The sequence below is a fragment of the Schistocerca serialis genome, chromosome 4 (assembly GCF_023864345.2).
Source record: "Schistocerca serialis cubense isolate TAMUIC-IGC-003099 chromosome 4, iqSchSeri2.2, whole genome shotgun sequence".
NCBI classification, from domain to species: domain Eukaryota; kingdom Metazoa; phylum Arthropoda; class Insecta; order Orthoptera; family Acrididae; genus Schistocerca; species Schistocerca serialis.
In genome coordinates this window covers 184,898,439-184,917,992 of record NC_064641.1, presented here as the reverse complement: position 1 = coordinate 184,917,992, position 19,554 = coordinate 184,898,439, and the positions used below count along the sequence as shown (strand labels likewise).

Genomic DNA, 19,554 nt, shown 5'->3' with positions numbered 1-19,554 from the left:
AAAGCTAAGGCCAAGGTAAAAAAGCTAAGGCCAAGGTAAAAAAGCTAAGGCCAAGGTAAAAAAGCTAAGGCCAAGGTAAAAAAGCTAAGGCCAAGGTAAAAAAGCTAAGGCCAAGGTAAAAAAGCTAAGGCCAAGGTAAAAAAGCTAAGGCCAAGGTAAAAAAGCTAAGGCCAAGGTAAAAAAGCTAAGGCCAAGGTAAAAAAGCTAAGGCCAAGGTAAAAAAGCTAAGGCCAAGGTAAAAAAGCTAAGGCCAAGGTAAAAAAGCTAAGGCCAAGGTAAAAAAGCTAAGGCCAAGGTAAAAAAGCTAAGGCCAAGGTAAAAAAGCTAAGGCCAAGGTAAAAAAGCTAAGGCCAAGGTAAAAAAGCTAAGGCCAAGGTAAAAAAGCTAAGGCCAAGGTAAAAGGCTAAGGCCAAGGTAAAAGGGTAAGGCCAAGGTAAAAGGGTAAGGCCAAGGTAAAAGGGTAAGGCCAAGGTAAAAGGGTAAGGCCAAGGTAAAAGGGTAAGGCCAAGGTAAAAGGGTAAGGCCAAGGTAAAAGGGTAAGGTCAAGGTAAAAGGGTAAGGTCAAGGTAAAAGGGTAAGGTCAAGGTAAAAGGGTAAGGTCAAGGTAAAAGGGTAAGGTCAAGGTAAAAGGGTAAGGTCAAGGTAAAAGGGTAAGGTCAAGGTAAAAGGGTAAGGTCAAGGTAAAAGGGTAAGGTCAAGGTAAAAGGGTAAGGTCAAGGTAAAAGGGTAAGGTCAAGGTAAAAGGGTAAGGTCAAGGTAAAAGGGTAAGGTCAAGGTAAAAGGGTAAGGTCAAGGTAAAAGGGTAAGGTCAAGGTAAAAGGGTAAGGTCAAGGTAAAAAGGTAAGGTCAAGGTAAAAAGGTAAGGTCAAGGTAAAAAGGTAAGGTCAAGGTAAAAAGGTAAGGTCAAGGTAAAAAGGTAAGGTCAAGGTAAAAAGGTAAGGTCAAGGTAAAAAGGTAAGGTCAAGGTAAAAAGGTAAGGTCAAGGTAAAAAGGTAAGGTCAAGGTAAAAAGGTAAGGTCAAGGTAAAAAGGTAAGGTCAAGGTAAAAAGGTAAGGTCAAGGTAAAAAGGTAAGGTCAAGGTAAAAAGGTAAGGTCAAGGTAAAAAGGTAAGGTCAAGGTAAAAAGGTAAGGTTAAGGTAAAAAGGTAAGGTTAAGGTAAAAAGGTAAGGTTAAGGTAAAAAGGTAAGGTTAAGGTAAAAAGGTAAGGTTAAGGTAAAAAGGTAAGGTTAAGGTAAAAAGGTAAGGTTAAGGTAAAAAGGTAAGGTTCAGGTAAAAAGGTAAGGTTCAGGTAAAAAGGTAAGGTTAGGTAAGGCAGTGAGGAACCAAGGGAGTGGAGATTTAAGCCAGAGGGATTGCGAGAGCACAGGAAATGCCCAAGAAAAAATTCCCATTTGCATAGTTTAGAGAAACTTGTATGGAAGGGATTATCCAAATGGCCCATGTAGTGAAGCAGCTACTGAAGTCATTAGTGTTGGGGTGTGCAGCATGTCCAGTAACTGGATGGCCAAGTTAGTGGTTTGTCACAGTTTGGCAGTAGCCATTTATGTGAGTAGATGGTTGATTACTTGTCATGTCCACATAGAATGCTGTACAGTAATTGCAGCATATCTGATACGTAACGTGGCAGCTTTCATACATGGTCCTGCCCTAATCTGTTAGTCACGTACTAAGCATCATTTTCTGAAGCCATTCAAAGTTTTCCATTAGTTCAAATGCCACTTTTTTATATGAACAATTTGCCAATGTCTGATTATCTTGGAGCTCATTTCAAAGTATACAGTAGGTAAATGTGCAGCATTGTATTGGCACATTTATTTGAGCAATCTGCTGACTACAGAAATACATCAACCAAGAAAGTTGGAGGCTATTTTAGTGAGTACAATTTAAAAAATCATTATGTAGGTATACTTCTATAGTGCCAATACAATACATTTAACTGGAAACAGGTATGAGAGTTTCTGCAATCAATATATGACTTACACTATTTGCCTTCTGAGAAATTAGGTCTAGCAAATATATACCACCTGACTGACAATGAAAGTAAACAATTACAAAATCTGGACACATTTCACAATTTCTAATATGTTTTCATTTCTTTTCATAGATACTGTACACACGGGCAGTACCACAGCAGCAAAAATACTACAGGGTGGGGCAAATAAAAGAGGCCCAGAGAAACGAGTTTCAGAGTACAAAGAAACATAGCAGGGGAAAGGAAATACAGTACTAACCAGACTACAGAAGATGTTGAAAGTGCCCAATATTCATTTCTTGGCACTTTTCACTTTTAAGCCCTCGTCAGCAAGGTGCTGAAGGCGGATTGAAGCTTGACTGCTTCAAGCTGATCCGAAAAGACCTGCTGCAGTTCTTGAAGACTGTGATAGTTGTTGCAATACACCTTAGACTCGTGGGCTCCCCACACAAAGTTATCACACACTGACCTGGATGGCCAGCTAGGGCCGTGACCAGACTGACCTCTGCTGACAACTCTGTCAGGCATGAAGATCGTGTAAATGTGCTCCAAGGATCGACCGGCTGTATGGGCAGTCGCTCCAACCTGTTGGAAGTGAATGTAGGCCTGTTTCTCCTCTGTTAATGCTGCCATAGATGGTTTCAAAATGTCCAGGCCACTTATTTGTCGCACCCTGTATTATTTCATAGGGTATTCATCTTTCTTTGTATAAGTCAACTGGATTATATCTTTATAAGATATTAGAAAAACAACTATAGGAACGTCTACTATTGCTCTGTTTCTTGACGGGATTTTCTGCTACTACCTGAGTTAATATAGGACTTTTTCATACATTACTTTCAGATATTAGAAGCGACATAGCAGAAGTCAGTATAACATCTGCTGTGTGAAGTAGAACTGCAAATTAAGCTCTTTATTACCTCTTACTGGAGTGACATCTCAACATTCAAAAGATAAGTTTACAACTATAGCCACCGAGTTTATTTAATATCCATGACTCATTTTTTTTACTGATAGTAGACACATAACATACACTTAGAATGAATTACATCAATATGTACTTCAAATAAGTACAATGAATAAAAGGAGTCGAGGGTAACACTAGTATCTTTTGCATGAAATATTCTAATTAAATCTGCAAGTACTGTAAATTCACATACACTATACACTGAGGAAACTATTGTACACAACAAATGTTCAATCTTATTAAACTGAAGGTTTCAATGGAGTGGAATGCAATAAATTCTAATAAACAATTGCTTTTCATAGCAGGAAAGATAAATACAGTAAAATTATAAGTAACCAAATCTACTTAGTATTGTACAACTATCTAAAATGTCTCTCACTTATAAAATTCAGTCAGATGAAATATGAATTTGTTGATGGTTTACCAAGGTATCACAAGAAAGTTTTTGCAATAACAGTCTTTATCAGAATTACAAACAAGCAGCTTTCCAAAAGCACTTTCCAGAAGCCACTAAAAGAAAATGAGCAAAACAGCAAAGCATTCACAACCACAAATAGTGTCAAATTAACATGTATTATTCCTCTGTGAGCATGACAGTTCCGACTAAGCATTACGGATACCCAATGCTTGTTCAAGTTCTGCTCGTTTCTGCTGTACTTTCGTATAGAAATAGCGACAGACTGCTTCTTGTGTCCAAGGCTGGTAGAAATATTCTGCTCTCCTTTCCTCTTCTGGATTACCCACAACATCGGTCATTGTCTGTAAAACAAATGCAATGTAATACACTATAATTTCCATTATTACATTAAAATTTAAATGCTTATAACATATCAAACAAAGTAATATAACACAGTCTCTAAAACAAAGTGCGCCGCACTGAAAATTGTGCCACATTTCATTAGTAATCAAAATGGTTTCGCTTTATATGGCAAGCCTGATTCTTCAAGCTATCAGGACTTTGCACCGCCTTTTTAAAAAAATCCAAATTGGAACTATGCGATGAAAATGTTTCTCTGACAGCTTGATAGGGGCCACATTGACTGCATGAATAATACAGAATAGGGGTTACTTTTTTTAAAAAAAGTAAATAGGGATCTCAACTCAGGAAGAAGTGTTGAGGATTTGAACCAAACGTATCTTATTAAACATACTGTGTGTGAATCAGTCAGACGATAGGATGTCAGGACAACTACAAGGCAAAGAAATTATTTAAAATGTGCAATAGGTGCGTGTGTACATTCTTTATTTTTGTATAAGAGATTATATGCATCAATAATTTATATTCAGAGCCTATGTTAAGCTAAGTGAGAAAAACTTGTATGTGATGAGAGAGAGAGAGAGAGAGAGAGAGAGAGAGAGAAGAGAGAGAGAGAGAGAGAGAGAGAGAGAGAGATGGATGGATTTAATGAAGATGAGAGTGCAACTATCATGTGATTTTGTTACGTATTCTGCATGTGGCGAGTCATCACAAGGGATGACTCATGTTTTCAAGCAGAGATGGTGAATATTTTCATTCTATTGTCATGCACCCAACTGGACGGGGCATGAGTCTTGCTTGGGTAGCTCAGATGGTAGAGCACTTGCCCGCGACAGGCAAAGGTCTTGAGTTCTAGTCTCGATCTGGCACACAGTTTTAATCTACCAGGAAGTTTCAGTGTTTACAAACATTTCGTCATTAAATTTCTTGACACCAGGGACTTCTACTCAGCAGATATAAACCAGTGTATGGGTAAAGGTTGGAAAAATGTGCCGTATGTGCTGCTGCTGCCGCCGAGCCCCACTTAGTGTGGTGGCTGATGGGAGTAACTAGGTTCATTTGAATAAAGATATCGTGAACAATCACAGTTTCCAAGATGCCTCTACTGTGCATGCATAGCTTCGTGATTGTTGTGATCATCATGACACCTTTGTCGAACCCTAGTCAGCATATTTTGTCACTTGTAGCGCTAGTAGACACCTTCACTGACTGAGTTACTCAATGTTTTTGGTTTAAACACATCAACAACTAGTTTTTTTTTTGTAATGTTTCACATATAAACAATATGAGTCATAGTTTGCATATGTGTGGTTTTCCACATAACTGAGGAGGCACAGTACTTGATAATCTCAAAAAGACAACTACAGGGAAAGAGATGCACAACACATATGCAAACACCACACAAAATATAAGTAAATATTTGCACTTGACAATGAGAAAAAATTCTCAAAACACATCACACTAAATATGAAAAAATATGTACTTGGTGCAGTGTTTCATTATTCAAATAATGAATGACAGCCACAGGCTTTCCAAAAACATTGATTATGGTGTATGAAATTAAGTCAAATGTTTCTACTTCCTACAAGTTACCAATTCCAGTTACACCAGTGGTTTTTACTACATAATACCTTTATGAGATAGTAAACAAGTCCCTGATAAGTATTTATATAAAATTAAGGGAAGATGGACAATGATCTCTTCAGTACAAATGCACACCAGGTTCGAACTCTTATGGAAATCAGCGAAATGTCACAAGGGGGCAATGGGCGGTGTGGAAGGTTGAGAATTTGGGTCTGACAGGAGGGGGGCAAGGGGGGGGGGGGGGGGGGGTAGTCCATGCAGTTGCACTGCCCATTGCATCCGAATGGGTTAGCAGTCAGAGCACTTGTCTAGCAAGCAGGAAATCTGGGTTTGAATCCTGGCCGGGCACTAATTTCCAACTTTCCCTGTTGATTTGAAGTCAGTGCCCACGCACTGTCAATGCCTGTAATTTCTTTGTGCCTTATTGGAAAATACTGGGGTTGTTCAAGACAATTGAGTAAACAAAGGAACATCACAAAGTAGTCCATAGCTGAATATTTGCACTGAAAACCAAACATTCACTAAGGGATATTTTTGCTGATAAACACAGTTACTGGCGAAATATAGGTTGCAGAAAAATACTAAGTCAATGAGACAGAAGAATGGTGGCTGACAGTTACTAAGGATGATGACTGTGTTCAACGGGTGTCCAACAACTATGCAGTATCAAACACAGCTACTCCACAACATACAAACCACAGCCTCATTGAGTGCAGTGATGCTCCGTTCATCATCATGATGCAGCATGCTGCAGAACTAAGTTTGGTGAGCTGTACTGAACCCAAAATTATTTTTTTTCAATGTTTGTCTGCTGATTGTGTATTCAGTGTAGTCAAAGTGGATGTTATTTTAATAGATTTTTTTAGTAGAGTCACTCACACTTTGACAGTTATCAATTGAAGAAGGATAGATGTAAAACTTGTTACTGTTTTAACTGTAAGCCAATATTAACATGAGAAATTGAAGAGAATTTTAACAATTTTATGAGGTCTTTGTGACTTTTAAGGACAATATGGGACAGTTATTAGAAAGGAATTCTGAGGTAGGTACTATGCATGGCATTCAATACGTCACACAATAAGTTTTTCTGAAAACAGGTTGGTTTTATTCAGGATTTCAAGGCACTGCATTATTTCCCACTCTTCTGTGTACAAAATCCTATTTTTCAACATAATCTCTGGTCAATGGGATGGGCTTATGCCATCTTACTGGGAGGACCTGCATGCTCGCATGGTACCACTCGATGTCCTGCTCCATCAATAAGCTCCCAATCATCCATGTACTGCTCCATGGAATGCACCTTTCATTGGGCCAAACAGACAGAAGTCCGAAAGTATGAGAACTAGGCTGTTGGGTGGATAAGGAAGAACAATCAACTCTGAGCAGCAAGGGTTTTTTTTGTGTGTGTGTGTGTGTGTGTGTGTGTGTGTGTGTGTGTGTGTGCGCGCGCGCTTCTGTCTGTGTGTAATAGATTCCTGCACTTTGTGTGCCAATGCAATACTGCATTTTTACAACTGTAAAATTAAACATTTTACTTCAATTTTTACATCAGAGAAGTTTTTAAATAATACGGGAATGTCCTGGGTGGGATACAAACAATGGGAAAGTCAAGACAATCATTCACCATACAGCTGAAAGCTAAAATGGCAGATACACACATGCCCAGGACTGACAATGTCCCTCTAAGCCAACAAACAAGCAAACAAACAAAATCCACTCAGTTGTAAGAACAACATTGCTGAAAGCGTAATTGTAATTTCAGTCTAGTTTAAGGCCTGTTTACCAACAATATCTCAACCAAATGGTGAATTGTTATCTTTACTCTTACCATTATAATTTTTTTCTTTTTGAAACATCAGCCCTATGCAATTACAATCTGAGACAGTTACTCTTATGACATTTTATGTTTTATTCACACTAAAAAACTAACTATTTTTATTTATTAATTTTTAGAAAGAAACAGTTTCACCATGTTGAGAGATGTTGCCACAGAAGAATGTTTCCACTAGCATTTATTCACTTATAAAAAATAAATAGTATTTAAGAATTGTTGGGGCAATATTTCTCTTAGTTCCACTAACTTTATACAATATACATACCTTTAGATCCCTTGTCTGTGAAATTATCCACTTATTGATGAATTGCTGAGGATCTTTAGCAAAGCTGAGAAAGAACTCCCTGTTAGTCTTTAGCTGATTAATTGTCTCAACAGTTTCATGGATCTTGTTATCCAAACTCTGAAAACATGAGATGAAGATAAATTATAATAGCAATTTACTAAGCAGTTAGAATATTTTGGTATGTGGAGCACTAAAATAGGGGAAAACAGCAGAGAGAGTAAGGATTTGAAAAACTCTTTCAGGTTCCTACATCAGATCAGAAAATACCTTTACTTGAATTTTATGATATCAAGTACTGAATGTTAAGTAGATATGTGCTCATATTAACTTGAAGCAACTCTGCAATACTCATTAAAGTACGCCTTTCCTAAGTATCAAGTAATCTGAATATCTAGATATACCAAAAGATTACATACAACATTTGACTAATACTCTTTCCCTTCCCCACTTTGCTCCCAGGTTAGACACAAATTTAGTAATGATTTCCAACATGGCCAGAAAATGAAATAACTTTGAATTAAAAAAAAAAAAAAAAAAAAAAAAAAAAAAAAAAAAAAAAAAAAAATTGGCAGCTTCATTTTCTTGTAACCTATCTTCTTCCACAAAGAGACCCCAAGTGTGACACCTGAATACCAACCCGCTGTCCACCCAAATGGATGGCTATTGCCACACTGTAATCAAGGGCACAGTTTACCACCCAGAGGCAGAACAGGTTGCTGAGCTCAAAATGCTCAGCATCAAAGGCATGGTTACTTCCACAACCAGTGCTATCTCAACCCTCCAGTGTAATGAGTGCCTCTGAATTATGTGGATGAAAGACTTTTCTTATCTTTATGTAGTAAAAATATCACACCATTAGATTTATCAGTTTTTCAGAGCTACCAAATTTTCTATCCCTAGTTCTTTTAGATCAAGCTGATGTTGAAATTAAAGACAGCAGGCAGAAAGTACTCAGCATTTAAAAATCTATATTCAAATTAGAATACTTTTATAATAATGTTTCACCACAGTGCACAGTCACAAATAGTAGTTTTTCAATTAAGTTTTATAATTTGATGATCTTACAAATATGAAGAAAGATAAAAAAAATTTCCTCTTAGTGCAAGGAATGGCAGCTATGTCTGAATATGGATAAATGCAAGATAATGTTTGTACCAAATGGAAAGAACCCAGAAGTATGTGATTAGCAGTGAATGTATAGAGTATGTCACATTATGTAGACATCTGTGAAGGGAGTCACTCATAAAATACTAGAGCAATCAATTCTAAATTTAGTTCTGAAATTTGGAGTCTTCATGTAGTAATAATGGCAGCATAAACTGAACAAATTCAGACATGAGCTACTATGACCATAAAAGGCTCTGCTAAAGTGTAACAGAGAAGCTCAGAGAACTTTAAGGGGAATTTTTGGAAGGAGGATGAAATAGCACTTTAAAAACCAATTGAATACATTTTAAAGAACTGGTGTGTGTGTGTGTGTGTGTGTGTGTGTGTGTGTGTGTGTGTGTGTGTGTGAGTGAGAGAGAGAGAATTCTGCTGTCTACACCTCACAAAAGTGTCACAAGTGTAAGGTTACAGACAAGGATGAGTACAGAGGCAGGACAGACAGTCAGTTTCCTTCACTCTATCTGCAAATGGAACAGTTCATCAAATCATTAACAACAGCATGAATAATCCTCTACCATATGCTGTACAGTGGCTTTCTGAGTACATACGTCTATGTAGTAAAAATTAAATGTCCTAGTTGTCACTAAACAACTTTGACTGTGGTTGCTTAGTGTGGAGAGCAAACTTTATATCATGTTACTTCCTCACAAGAAAAAATATGGTCTGCTACTCTGTAAATGAATTGACACTGGAAGTCTGAATATAGTTAGTTCATTGACTTGCAGTTGACTGTTTACTCATTGAATGATTCTTCAACTGTGCATGTCTAAACACACAACACAAAGGTGAAGGTGACAGGAAGAAAGTAGAGTCGAACTGAAAGAAAAAGGAAATTCATATGATTGGCCATGCTGATCTACCTGAATTTCTTGTTGACTTGCTGTTGAGAGCAGGAAGTTGTTCATCTGTGTTTTCAGGGTATCATCTACTTCTACGTCAATGTCATAACATGCGGTCTGTTTCTGTTCTGCACCTTCCACACTGTAATGTATAGCATATGAAAGTCACAAAACAATAAAAGCATATGATTAAATGCACAAAGTTTAAAGTCATTAAATGGATACATATCAGCTGGTTAAAACAAATGTAATCGTCACTTTTACAAAACACTGACTTCTTTTTCTGTCAATATCTAAGATTTAGAGTTTATTACCTGATAGTGTGATTGATTACAATTGGATCAGGAGGATGAAGTAAAGGATTCAGACGCTGAGGAATTTCTGCAAATTTCATTCTCTGGCATGCAAATATTTGTTCCAAATACTTGTCACAGTTAATGTATTCCCTTTCATGTGCATCCTGAAAAAACAAATAATATTATTCACGTAACTGTCTTGGTAACTGTTCCACAAGCTGTACAGAACAGGAAAAAATTCACAAAATAATAAAACCCTAATTCATAAAGTTGCTTGTAATAATGCTGCATAGCATGATACATTTACTTCATAACACAAACAAACCATTATATTCAAAGCATTCATTCAATTAGTCATTGATATTTGAAATATTATGATAATTAGGCAATTTTTGTTAACTATGGCCCATTTCTTTTTGCAATTTCACATGTATCATGAGAAAACTATGAAAGGGCAGTTAATAATGATAGAGCAGTTTTAAATTTTGTATCTTTTGTATAATAATTTTCATACACAGTAAAAGTTTACTTAATGCATATGTTATTAACTCCTCGTCCTATAACAACATGGGGTAAGTACAGGGCTATTACAAATGATTGAAGCGATTTCATAAATTCACTGTAGCTCCATTCACTGACATATGGTCACGACACACTACAGATACGTAGAAAACTCATAAAGTTTTGTTCGGCTGAAGCCGCACTTCAGGTTTCTGCCGCCAGAGCGCTCGAGAGCGCAGCGAGACAAAATGGCGACAGGAGCCGAGAAAGCGTATGTTGTGCTTGAAATGCACTCACATCAGTCAGTCATAACAGTGCAACGACACTTCAGGACGAATTTCAACAAAGATCCACCAACTGCTAACTCCATTCGGCGATGGTATGCGCAGTTTAAAGCTTCTGGATGCCCCTGTAAGGGGAAATCAACGGGTCGACTTGCAGTGAGCGAAGAAATGGTTGAACGCGTGCGGCAAGTTTCACGCGTAGCCCTCAAAAGTTGACTGGAGACCGACAGCGCTGACTTCATCTTTCAACAGGATGGTGCCCAACCGCACTTCCATCATGATGTTCGGCATTTCTTAAACAGGAGATTGGAAAACCGATGGATCGGTCGTGCTGGAGATCATGATCAGCAATTCATGTCATGGCCTCCACGCTCTCCCGACTTAACCCCATGCGATTTCTTTCTGTGGGGTTATGTGAAAGATTCAGTGTTTATACCTCCTCTACCAAGAAACGTGCCAGAACTGCGAGCTCGCATCAACGATGCTTTTGAACTCATTGATGGGGACATGCTGCGCCAAGTGTGGGAGGAACTTGATTATCGGCTTGATGTCTGCCGAATCACTAAAGGGGCACATATCGAACATTTGTGAATGCCTAAAAAAACTTTGAGTTTTTGTATGTGTGTGCAAAGCATTGTGAAAATATCTCAAATAATAAAGTTATTGTAGAGCTGTGAAATCGCTTCAATCATTTGTAATAACCCTGTATATCTAGCTTTGTATTCTCATTTTGTAAGTACAACTCTCACTATGGGACTCTCTTCAAATTGCGAACTGTTTACAGTAAGCAGAGTATGGTTGTCTGAATTTGAAGTTCACTTCTACTTGAGAAAGACTGTGTCAGGACTTATAATAAAAGAACAGTGGTATTCTGAACAGTAATGTTGAGTGGTTTATTTATTTTTATTATTTTTTTTAAATTTTGTCTCACTGTGTATTTGAGCTTAAGTCTTTATAATAATTTAGTAAGACTAATTCATTTATGCTTGGAAGATTTTAGTGGAATTTTTCCTTGTGGTTTTTGTCGTCCTTGCTTTGTCTGTCATGTAGTATTTTGCTTTCAAGTTTGCAAAAGTCCTTCACTTTGTCTACTTCCCGATTTTCAAGTTGAGATTTTCACTAATCTCATTTCTGCTACTTGTCAGCAACTTATATGAATGAGCTGAGAAGCTGCCTGTGTGACAGTTCTCATGTTTATCTGACTGTACACAGCTTTCATCTGTCAATACATTTCACGGCCTCCAACTCCCTCTGCTGCCAAAAATCGAATCACTCCTCGTCGTTCTGCTTACTCGCCTTCATGTTTGGTAGTGGATGATAAGTTGTGTGACCACCTCCTCTCCAGTGTGAAACCACACCTGCACTATGCAAAATCAAACTGTGCACACACATCAGTCTCTCTACCAATAGATTGTGCCACCATATCCGCAGTTACGTGGTGCCACCTGTGCACATCATCATCATCGTCATCCTAATGGCACAGCTGTGAAATTTATATTTGGGTGTTTCTTCTGAATATATTGCAATTTCTGAGGCAATGGTTAATGTGGGACCTGAGAACGCAGCTGTTTTTATCTAAATACATACTGGATTTTGCTTCTATACTGACATGAGAATGTTAATGTCATTTACTTCCAACATATTGCCTGCCCGCTGATCTCTCAATGGCTGTGTGAAACTAGGGTCTGCTCTGGAAATGTTGACCAATGTGCAGTGATCAATTTTCGTACAAAGCACTGGGAAGTTCATTTGTTTGTTCAAGAGGGTAGGCCAACTATGTTTGCCTACCTTCAGTTAGTTGACTATGTGCTGTGATGACTGAATTGAGGTGCATGCTCTGCAATTCTTTGTAAATGATTTTACAGAAACTATTCATGAAAAAATTTCATTTTTGCAGAACTAAGAGATTTGTAAGTCAGCTTCATGATGACATGCCCATCATTTCATTAATGATCATAGTTAATGTGATATTTGCTCTAAGTAAGATAATATGCAAAGCTCAAAAAGTTTGCAAGAAAAAATAGGGGTCACTATGATTTTGCATTTGATGCATATTACATAATGTGTTACTGCATATGACATTTAGCTAACATATTTAATTTTTCTTAAACATCTGTGGAGGTCTTTATCTGGCACCTATCTCGAGAAAATTGATCATATGTGGTACAATCACATGCGATCATGCACACTAATTCCTCGTATTTCATACAAACTTTGAGATATCAAAATGAGATTTTGGCAAACAACAGCATGCAAAGAGAAGAATAGCTTTCCATATAGCTATTATGCCAACTTCATTACCTATCACGCTAGTCCACTAACTACAGACATTTCTGGTGAAAGATTGTAATTTTTAAGCGCCATCAACAGCTGGTGAAATGAGAAATACTCTGGGTTTAGGAACAACATAAATGAAGACATTGCACATTTATTTTTGCACTGAGGGGGCACTTTTTCAAAAACAATTGGCCTTACTTTTCCTCAGTTCCTCACTTAATAAACCACTGTTTATGGATTCTCTTGCAATTGTGTCAGTAAAACACGTTAGGGAGGTAATATTGTGTTAACTCTGTTGTGTTTTGGCAAAAGAAGCAAATTTTAAAATGGTAACAACAGAAATGTAGGTTTTACTCAAAATTCGCCACTCATGACTCTTCTCTGAAAGTTACAAATAGTTAACAAGCAAGGCAAAATAAATCATTGCTTTTGTTTTATTTTCAGTGAAATTCTTTCTAGATACTAATCAAATCAGGGATGACAGTACATCTTTTTGAATGGTTACCATGCAAGGGCGGGCATGGAGGAACTATAAATAATATTCACAAAAAATGTAAGTGTAGGCTTCAGTTTAATATGGTAATTCTCCTCCGGTGCTTGACATTTCCTCTATAGTGCCTGCCCACAACCCCTAGCACTACTGTTCTCCCCACATGTGCCCTGTCAACTGAGCATCTACTGGCCACGTTATTTTGAGTGTGCTCTAGGAGCTGACACACCCTCACTCACTCCCGTCATACATCACAGTGAATGTCGATGAGATTGTAGCAAGTAACATAAGTATGCCACTGCCGCCTACCTGGACTTTTACCATTTCCTGCATAAATGAATACTATTGTTGAGTATTTAAGCAATTTTAAAGTCAATTCAATTCACACTATGAATGAATTCAGGCAAAACACAGATTAAATGTGGTTCCTTAAATGCCAAAGGATGCAGTATAGATTACAGTGTTCGGCAACACAATGCAATTTGCCGCCTGCTCACTACTCCCCTTCCTGCACTCCTCTAGTTCTGAGAGAGACTTGTATCACTGTTCCCCCTCCAACCCTGCCATAGTGCTGTGCTTGAGCAACTGCGAAACAAGGATTGCAACATTCATTTTAATTTCATCCCGTCAAACATTGTTTTCAGACTACTGTGACCCTTATTTCTCAGTATGTGCACCAATGACAGTGGACAGAAAAAAAGACTGATTTTATGAAAGAAGGTAGTAATCTTTTCTCATTTATGAAACATGAAACTTGACACACAAATTCCCTGAAAGTATCTAAAGTGCCTGTGCCTGTTATGAGAGTGGTTCACTATTCGTACGATATGAAGGAAGTTTTCGTAAGTTTTATAGCTAGTATAGCTGATTTATAATGGATAATCAGAAAAATATCAGGCCATTTACTTACTTGTAGTTTGTGCGTTTTTATGTACTGCCAGAGAGCACTGATGATAACGGGTCGTGTCTGTGTGTGCACACCAAGAAGTCTTGCAAGTCTAGGATCCAATTTGAACTGCAGTGGTTGGTAATCCAGCAAAAGGAGAATTGTGCAGCGTACATTTTTATCTCCTGGTCGTTTCACCTATTGAAAATATTCATTATTTGTTTAAACTACACAAATAACTACTGAGGTATTGTTGGATATGCCAAACAAAATCACATTTTATTGTTTGCAGTTTTTTATATTTTGGGAAGGTAAAAAAAGGTTTGACTATGCACACATTTTCATAGTCACTATTTTGTTACTTACAGTTAGGGACTGGAAAAATTTGCATACATGTGAAACAGAAGCAAATTCTGCCTCAAAATGCAAAAACATAAAATTACTTCCCTATTTCCTAGTGAATTTTATCTGGATTAACTATTTTATCAGAGGTAGTTTGAAACAACTATTTTCAGTCACTGGTAGTGTACATCATCTGGCGAAGTTTACTTGCTCTACTTCAATAGCAAATAGTTTAAGGTCTCTACGATACTGGAATACTACACCATGTGAATACTTTAGAGTAATTACTTTAGCTAGAACTGCAAATAATAAAATTAATCTAAAATGTGCCATTTCTTATTTGAATGGGAGATGAAGTAGTACAGTATACAGTGGAACACTTGGATGACAGATGGTTGGCACTATAATGTCTAGTTCTAGCAGACTTACCATTTTCCCAGAAAATGACTTCTTAAATTGTCATTCATAACTAATGGGAAGTCTGTCTCTCTAATGACACCTATATGTACTAGTGTTAAAAGAATATGGAAAAAAAGTACAGCATGTGGACACACCTGCCCAAAATGGGCATGACAATCCTTTTTCTAATATAAAAATTGTGTCATCTGTCAGGAACACAGATTCATTTGGTGGAGGCCATCACCTACACAGACACACATGACCACTACCATTCTACTCTGTACAGTGATAATGTGTGTGTGTGTGTGTGTGTGTGTGTGTGTGTGTGTGTGTGTGTGTGTGGTGTGGTGTGGTGTGGTGTGTGTGTGCGCGCGCGCATCAAATTGGTCATCAAATGCTCTTGTAATCTTGCTAAAAACTGTTTACCATGCTTTTCCCATGAAATTTGAATCGTACAAATGTTCCCCATCATCTTTAATTACTTTCAAGATGACAGGAAAGTAAAGACCATTCGAAACAACAATCTCTTAAGAATAACCAGCTGAAACAAGTTGTGTAGCTTGCAGAAACATTTTGTAGGATATGTAAATTTTAAAAATGTCAGATATTAGGTTATATTTTCCTTCCTTAAAAAATTCATTACTTACAACAAATTAAAGGCTTTCAAAAAGCTTTTAAAAACATTGGGCATCATTGATGAAAGATTCAATTCAATGCAAAGGTTGCACACCGCATTTTTTTGAAGTGCAAGGCATGACACACAAAGAAATTGTTCCCCAGGATCCTACTGAATCAGTCTAACTATTTCATTGCCATGGAGAGGTGCCATCTCTGCTCATTATCTCAAGCTGTTACCACCAAAGTGAGTGCTGCTCCACTGTAGAACATCTTAAGTAAGCTATTACCACTGCATGTCTCCCAAATTCTGGTTTCTCAACCACAATAATAAAACGTCAAAAAATGCTGCGAATATTCATAATCTGGCTTCATTCTTTCAACAGAGTTTTGAGCATTGTGTTTAATGCTCTGGCTTAAAGTAGAGTATTAGTGGGGATATGTGGCACGCTTAGTTTTGTGTTATCTGCAGTGTATCTGAAAGCAGCTTCTTGGGCAAAGTCATCATCCTATGTACTGTAAATAAATCTAACATGAAGATAGCACATGCATGTGCTATCTTTATGTTAAAGACTATTTCACATACACACTCAAATGCGCACACAAAATACCTCTCTCTAATTACCTGAAAACCATCTGTTTCCTGTGTTGTTGGCGTTCTATGCCATTCAACTAGATGATTATCTGGCCCATAGAGATCCTTGTCAAGTTCTATGACTAGACTCTTGAAGAATGATGAAAATTTCCTCTTCACCTACAAGAAGAACAAAATTATGAATGCTTGGGTACCCTGATATTATAGACATAAATACAAATTACAAGCATGTGGAGTAATTTCTGCAATACACTCTTATGATTAATGCTGTAGCAAATACTTTAGAGAAATAAAGGGAGATAACTCACAAACTAAATTTAAAACACATTAATGCAGGCACTAAAACTTGTCTTTGACTGTGTCTGCAACACCTATAGTTACAAGATGTTACTGTGGGCATTTGCAGAGAGATGGGCAAGACTCTAAAATTGCAATTTTTTTTGTTGTAACTGAGTTGGTCAATTTCAACACATGTGATGTCATGGTAACTAATTTTATAGGTGGAAAGAAATTAGTCTTATATATTAGAGAATTGACAGTTATCCATTCGATATATGGATAAAACCTCTGTACTCGAGAATCCTGGGGTGGGGTTACTGGGATGGTATTTGAGGGAGGAGGGTGAAAGGGGTGTGTAGCGGTAAGAACCTACTCTTCATCTTCAGGCACACAGCATGACAATCATTTAAATTTATACATGATTAAACTAAAAAAATAAAAATAAAAGAACAGACAGATGATAATTTTTCCTAAAAAAGATGCTACATTCTCATGTCCCTACTTCTAAAACACTGACATTATTGCTGAATGGTGGGATCAGTCTGAGGAGTCCAATATGAGATTCTGCGTCTACATGAAAGCATGGGACATTTGAGTTTAGTGTGCTGATCCTTGGCTGCTCTTCCTGTTCAGAGTCTATTCATGAGCAGTTGGGTTTTGGTTTTGGTACATGGTGGGGTAACAAGCTCTCTGGTTGATTGTGACTGCTTGTGCGCCTCAATAGCTGAGTGGTCAGTACAGTGGAATACTGAGCAAAGGGGCCCGGGTTCGATCACCAGCTGGGTCAGAGATTTTCTCTGCTCAGGGACTGCGTGTTGTGTAGTCGTCGTCGTCATCATATCATCATCTCATCATCATTCCCCCCCCCCCCCCCCCCCATCAACATGCAAGTCACCGAAGTGGTGTCACCTAAAAAAGACTTGCACCAGGCGACCAGTCTGACAGGAGGCCCTCACCACATGACATTTCATTTCACTTTGCAATTGCTTATGACAGGGAGTTGCTGGTGTTTGACTCTCAAAGGTGAAACAACTACTTCTGCAAGATTGTTGATTGGACTTATTCAGAAGGCTCTAGTTTCCAGTCTTACACCACTACCATGTACAGGGTCTAATAACTTGAGTTCGATGGTGCTGGCGATTCATACGAGACATCTATAAACTAGCAGAGACAAAATTATTGTTTTACAAAATTTTGGTGAAATGTCTCCTCTATTTCGCAGATGTAACCAAGGAAACAGAGAGCATACACACAAAAAGGTTCAACTTTTACAAGCTTTCAGAGCCAGTGGCTCCTTCTTCCGGCAGAAGAGTTGGAGGTGAGGAAGTGGGTTGAAGGGAAAGGACTGGAGAGGTTTAGGAAAAGGGGTACAGTTCAGGAGCTAACAGAGGAAGACAAGGTAGTATGCAAGACAGAGATTACTACTGAAACATTATGCACGAGTTAACAAGAGTGAAAAGCTAAGAGCATTGTAAGTAACAGAGAAAGGGAGGGAGAATGTGATTTCCTGATCTGTCTATTTTTTGCCAGAGGCAGAAAACTAAAATGGAGTGAAGAAAGGAGTAGTTATTGCAAATAAATGCTGAGACAAGAGGAATTAATGTAAATTAACACTAGGTGGGTTGCGAGAACCAAGGACATATTGTTGTGCTAGTTCCCAACTGTGGAGTTCTGAGAAACTGGTGTCTGGGGGAAGAATCCGGATGGCATGTGTCGTAAACAGGCACTGAGGTCAGAATTGTCATGTTGTAGAGCCTACTGTCATGTTGTAGACTACCACCCAGTTATCAGTCAGGATGAATGGGCATAGGCAGAGGCTATAAACTGGCAAAATACAATATCCTGCTGCAGAGCAGTTTACATTAATTCCTTCTGTTTTGACATTTATTCATAGTAACTACTCCTTTCTTCACTCCAATTTAGTTTTCTACCTCTGTGATACCCTGACCTGTCAATTTTTTGCTCTCCTCCATCCCATCTCTGTTACATACAATGCACTTAGTTTTTCACTCTTAATAACTCGAGCACAATGTTTTACTAGTAGTCTCTGCCTTGCATACTATTCTGTCTTCAAACATTAAGCTTTCAGATTTTCAAATCTCATCCAGTCCAGTCCTCAACAGTCAGTCTTTCCTTCTCATCTCATCTGGCAAGTCTCCCCTGACCCAGGGTTCTGGGTGACTTTTCTGAACTGTACCCCCTTTTCCTTCACCCCTCTTCCTTCCCCTTCAACTATTCAGCAAGAAGGAGGAGTCACTGGCTCCAAAACATTGTAAAAGTTAGAGTCTTGTGTGTGCTCCTGCTGCCACTTGGTGAGTAAATTTTTTATTATCCATTTGCATTAGATCCCATTAGTTAATGAATGTGAGGTAGCCATACAAATCTGTTGTTTAATAGTAAGTTTAAGAAGTAGAATTGTTCAACTACCTGTAACATCTGATCTGATAAATAAATCTAGTACAGACCTGAGTCTATAGAAATGTATGACAAAGGTCAGAAATAATACCTCTAATTTTAAGCCCAGTCATGTGCCTTCCCTATAGGTCTCTGAAGCTGACGTTCTATATTATGCAATGGATATAGAGCGGCTATGAAAGTGAAAATTATCTTCATACAATGCCAATGAGATTATAGGTCCCACTGCAGTTCCAATATTATTTATTGCTTTCACAAAGAGGTTAGTACTCAGTACTAATCCCTGTGGAATCCTCTTCTCCTGAAGATGTTAACTACTAAGAACTGTGCCTACTCTGATCTAAAACAGTGTAAGTGATAAAAAGTTCTACATATAAACTTCTATACAGTCCTGGAACCCCCTTTTATGTAACGTGGATAACATGTGCTGACACCAAGTTGTATCATACACATTTTGAAAGTCAAGGAACACAGTTATCAAGTGTCAGCATTGTGCAAAGTCATCAGGGATTGCAGATTCTAGGTTTAGTACACTTGGACAAGGCTTCAAGATGGTTATTCAGACAAACTGGTCTCTAATTATATATGTTTTCTGTATCTCTTCCCATTCTCAATAACCTATGATGCTCTTCTGCCATGGAGAGGAAAATTTTTTTCCTTGCACAAGCAAATAAAATCTCAATGATATTCTTTTTATTTGTTTGGCTGAGGTGTTTTAGCATTTGACTTTGTACACTACTCTCGGGAATTATCCTGCCATAAAGCTGAA

The 19,554-nt window shown here is 37.9% G+C and overlaps 1 protein-coding gene across 3 annotated transcripts in view; it reads right to left on the bottom strand.

The window, feature by feature from the left end:
• Positions 1 to 2,930: 2,930 nt before the first annotated feature.
• The window catches only part of LOC126473244 (brahma-associated protein of 60 kDa), a 51,639-nt gene continuing 35,015 nt past the window's right edge, over positions 2,931 to 19,554 (bottom strand). For all 3 annotated transcript variants that reach the window (XM_050100161.1, XM_050100162.1, XM_050100163.1), the window contains exons 5-10: positions 16,122 to 16,250; positions 14,165 to 14,338; positions 9,721 to 9,866; positions 9,428 to 9,548; positions 7,380 to 7,517; positions 2,931 to 3,698 (exon numbers count right to left, since the gene is read on the bottom strand). In XM_050100161.1, the coding sequence (XP_049956118.1) occupies positions 3,543 to 3,698; positions 7,380 to 7,517; positions 9,428 to 9,548; positions 9,721 to 9,866; positions 14,165 to 14,338; positions 16,122 to 16,250 (864 nt within the window). In that variant the 3' untranslated portion in view covers positions 2,931 to 3,542. The remainder of the gene's footprint in view (positions 3,699 to 7,379; positions 7,518 to 9,427; positions 9,549 to 9,720; positions 9,867 to 14,164; positions 14,339 to 16,121; positions 16,251 to 19,554) is intronic.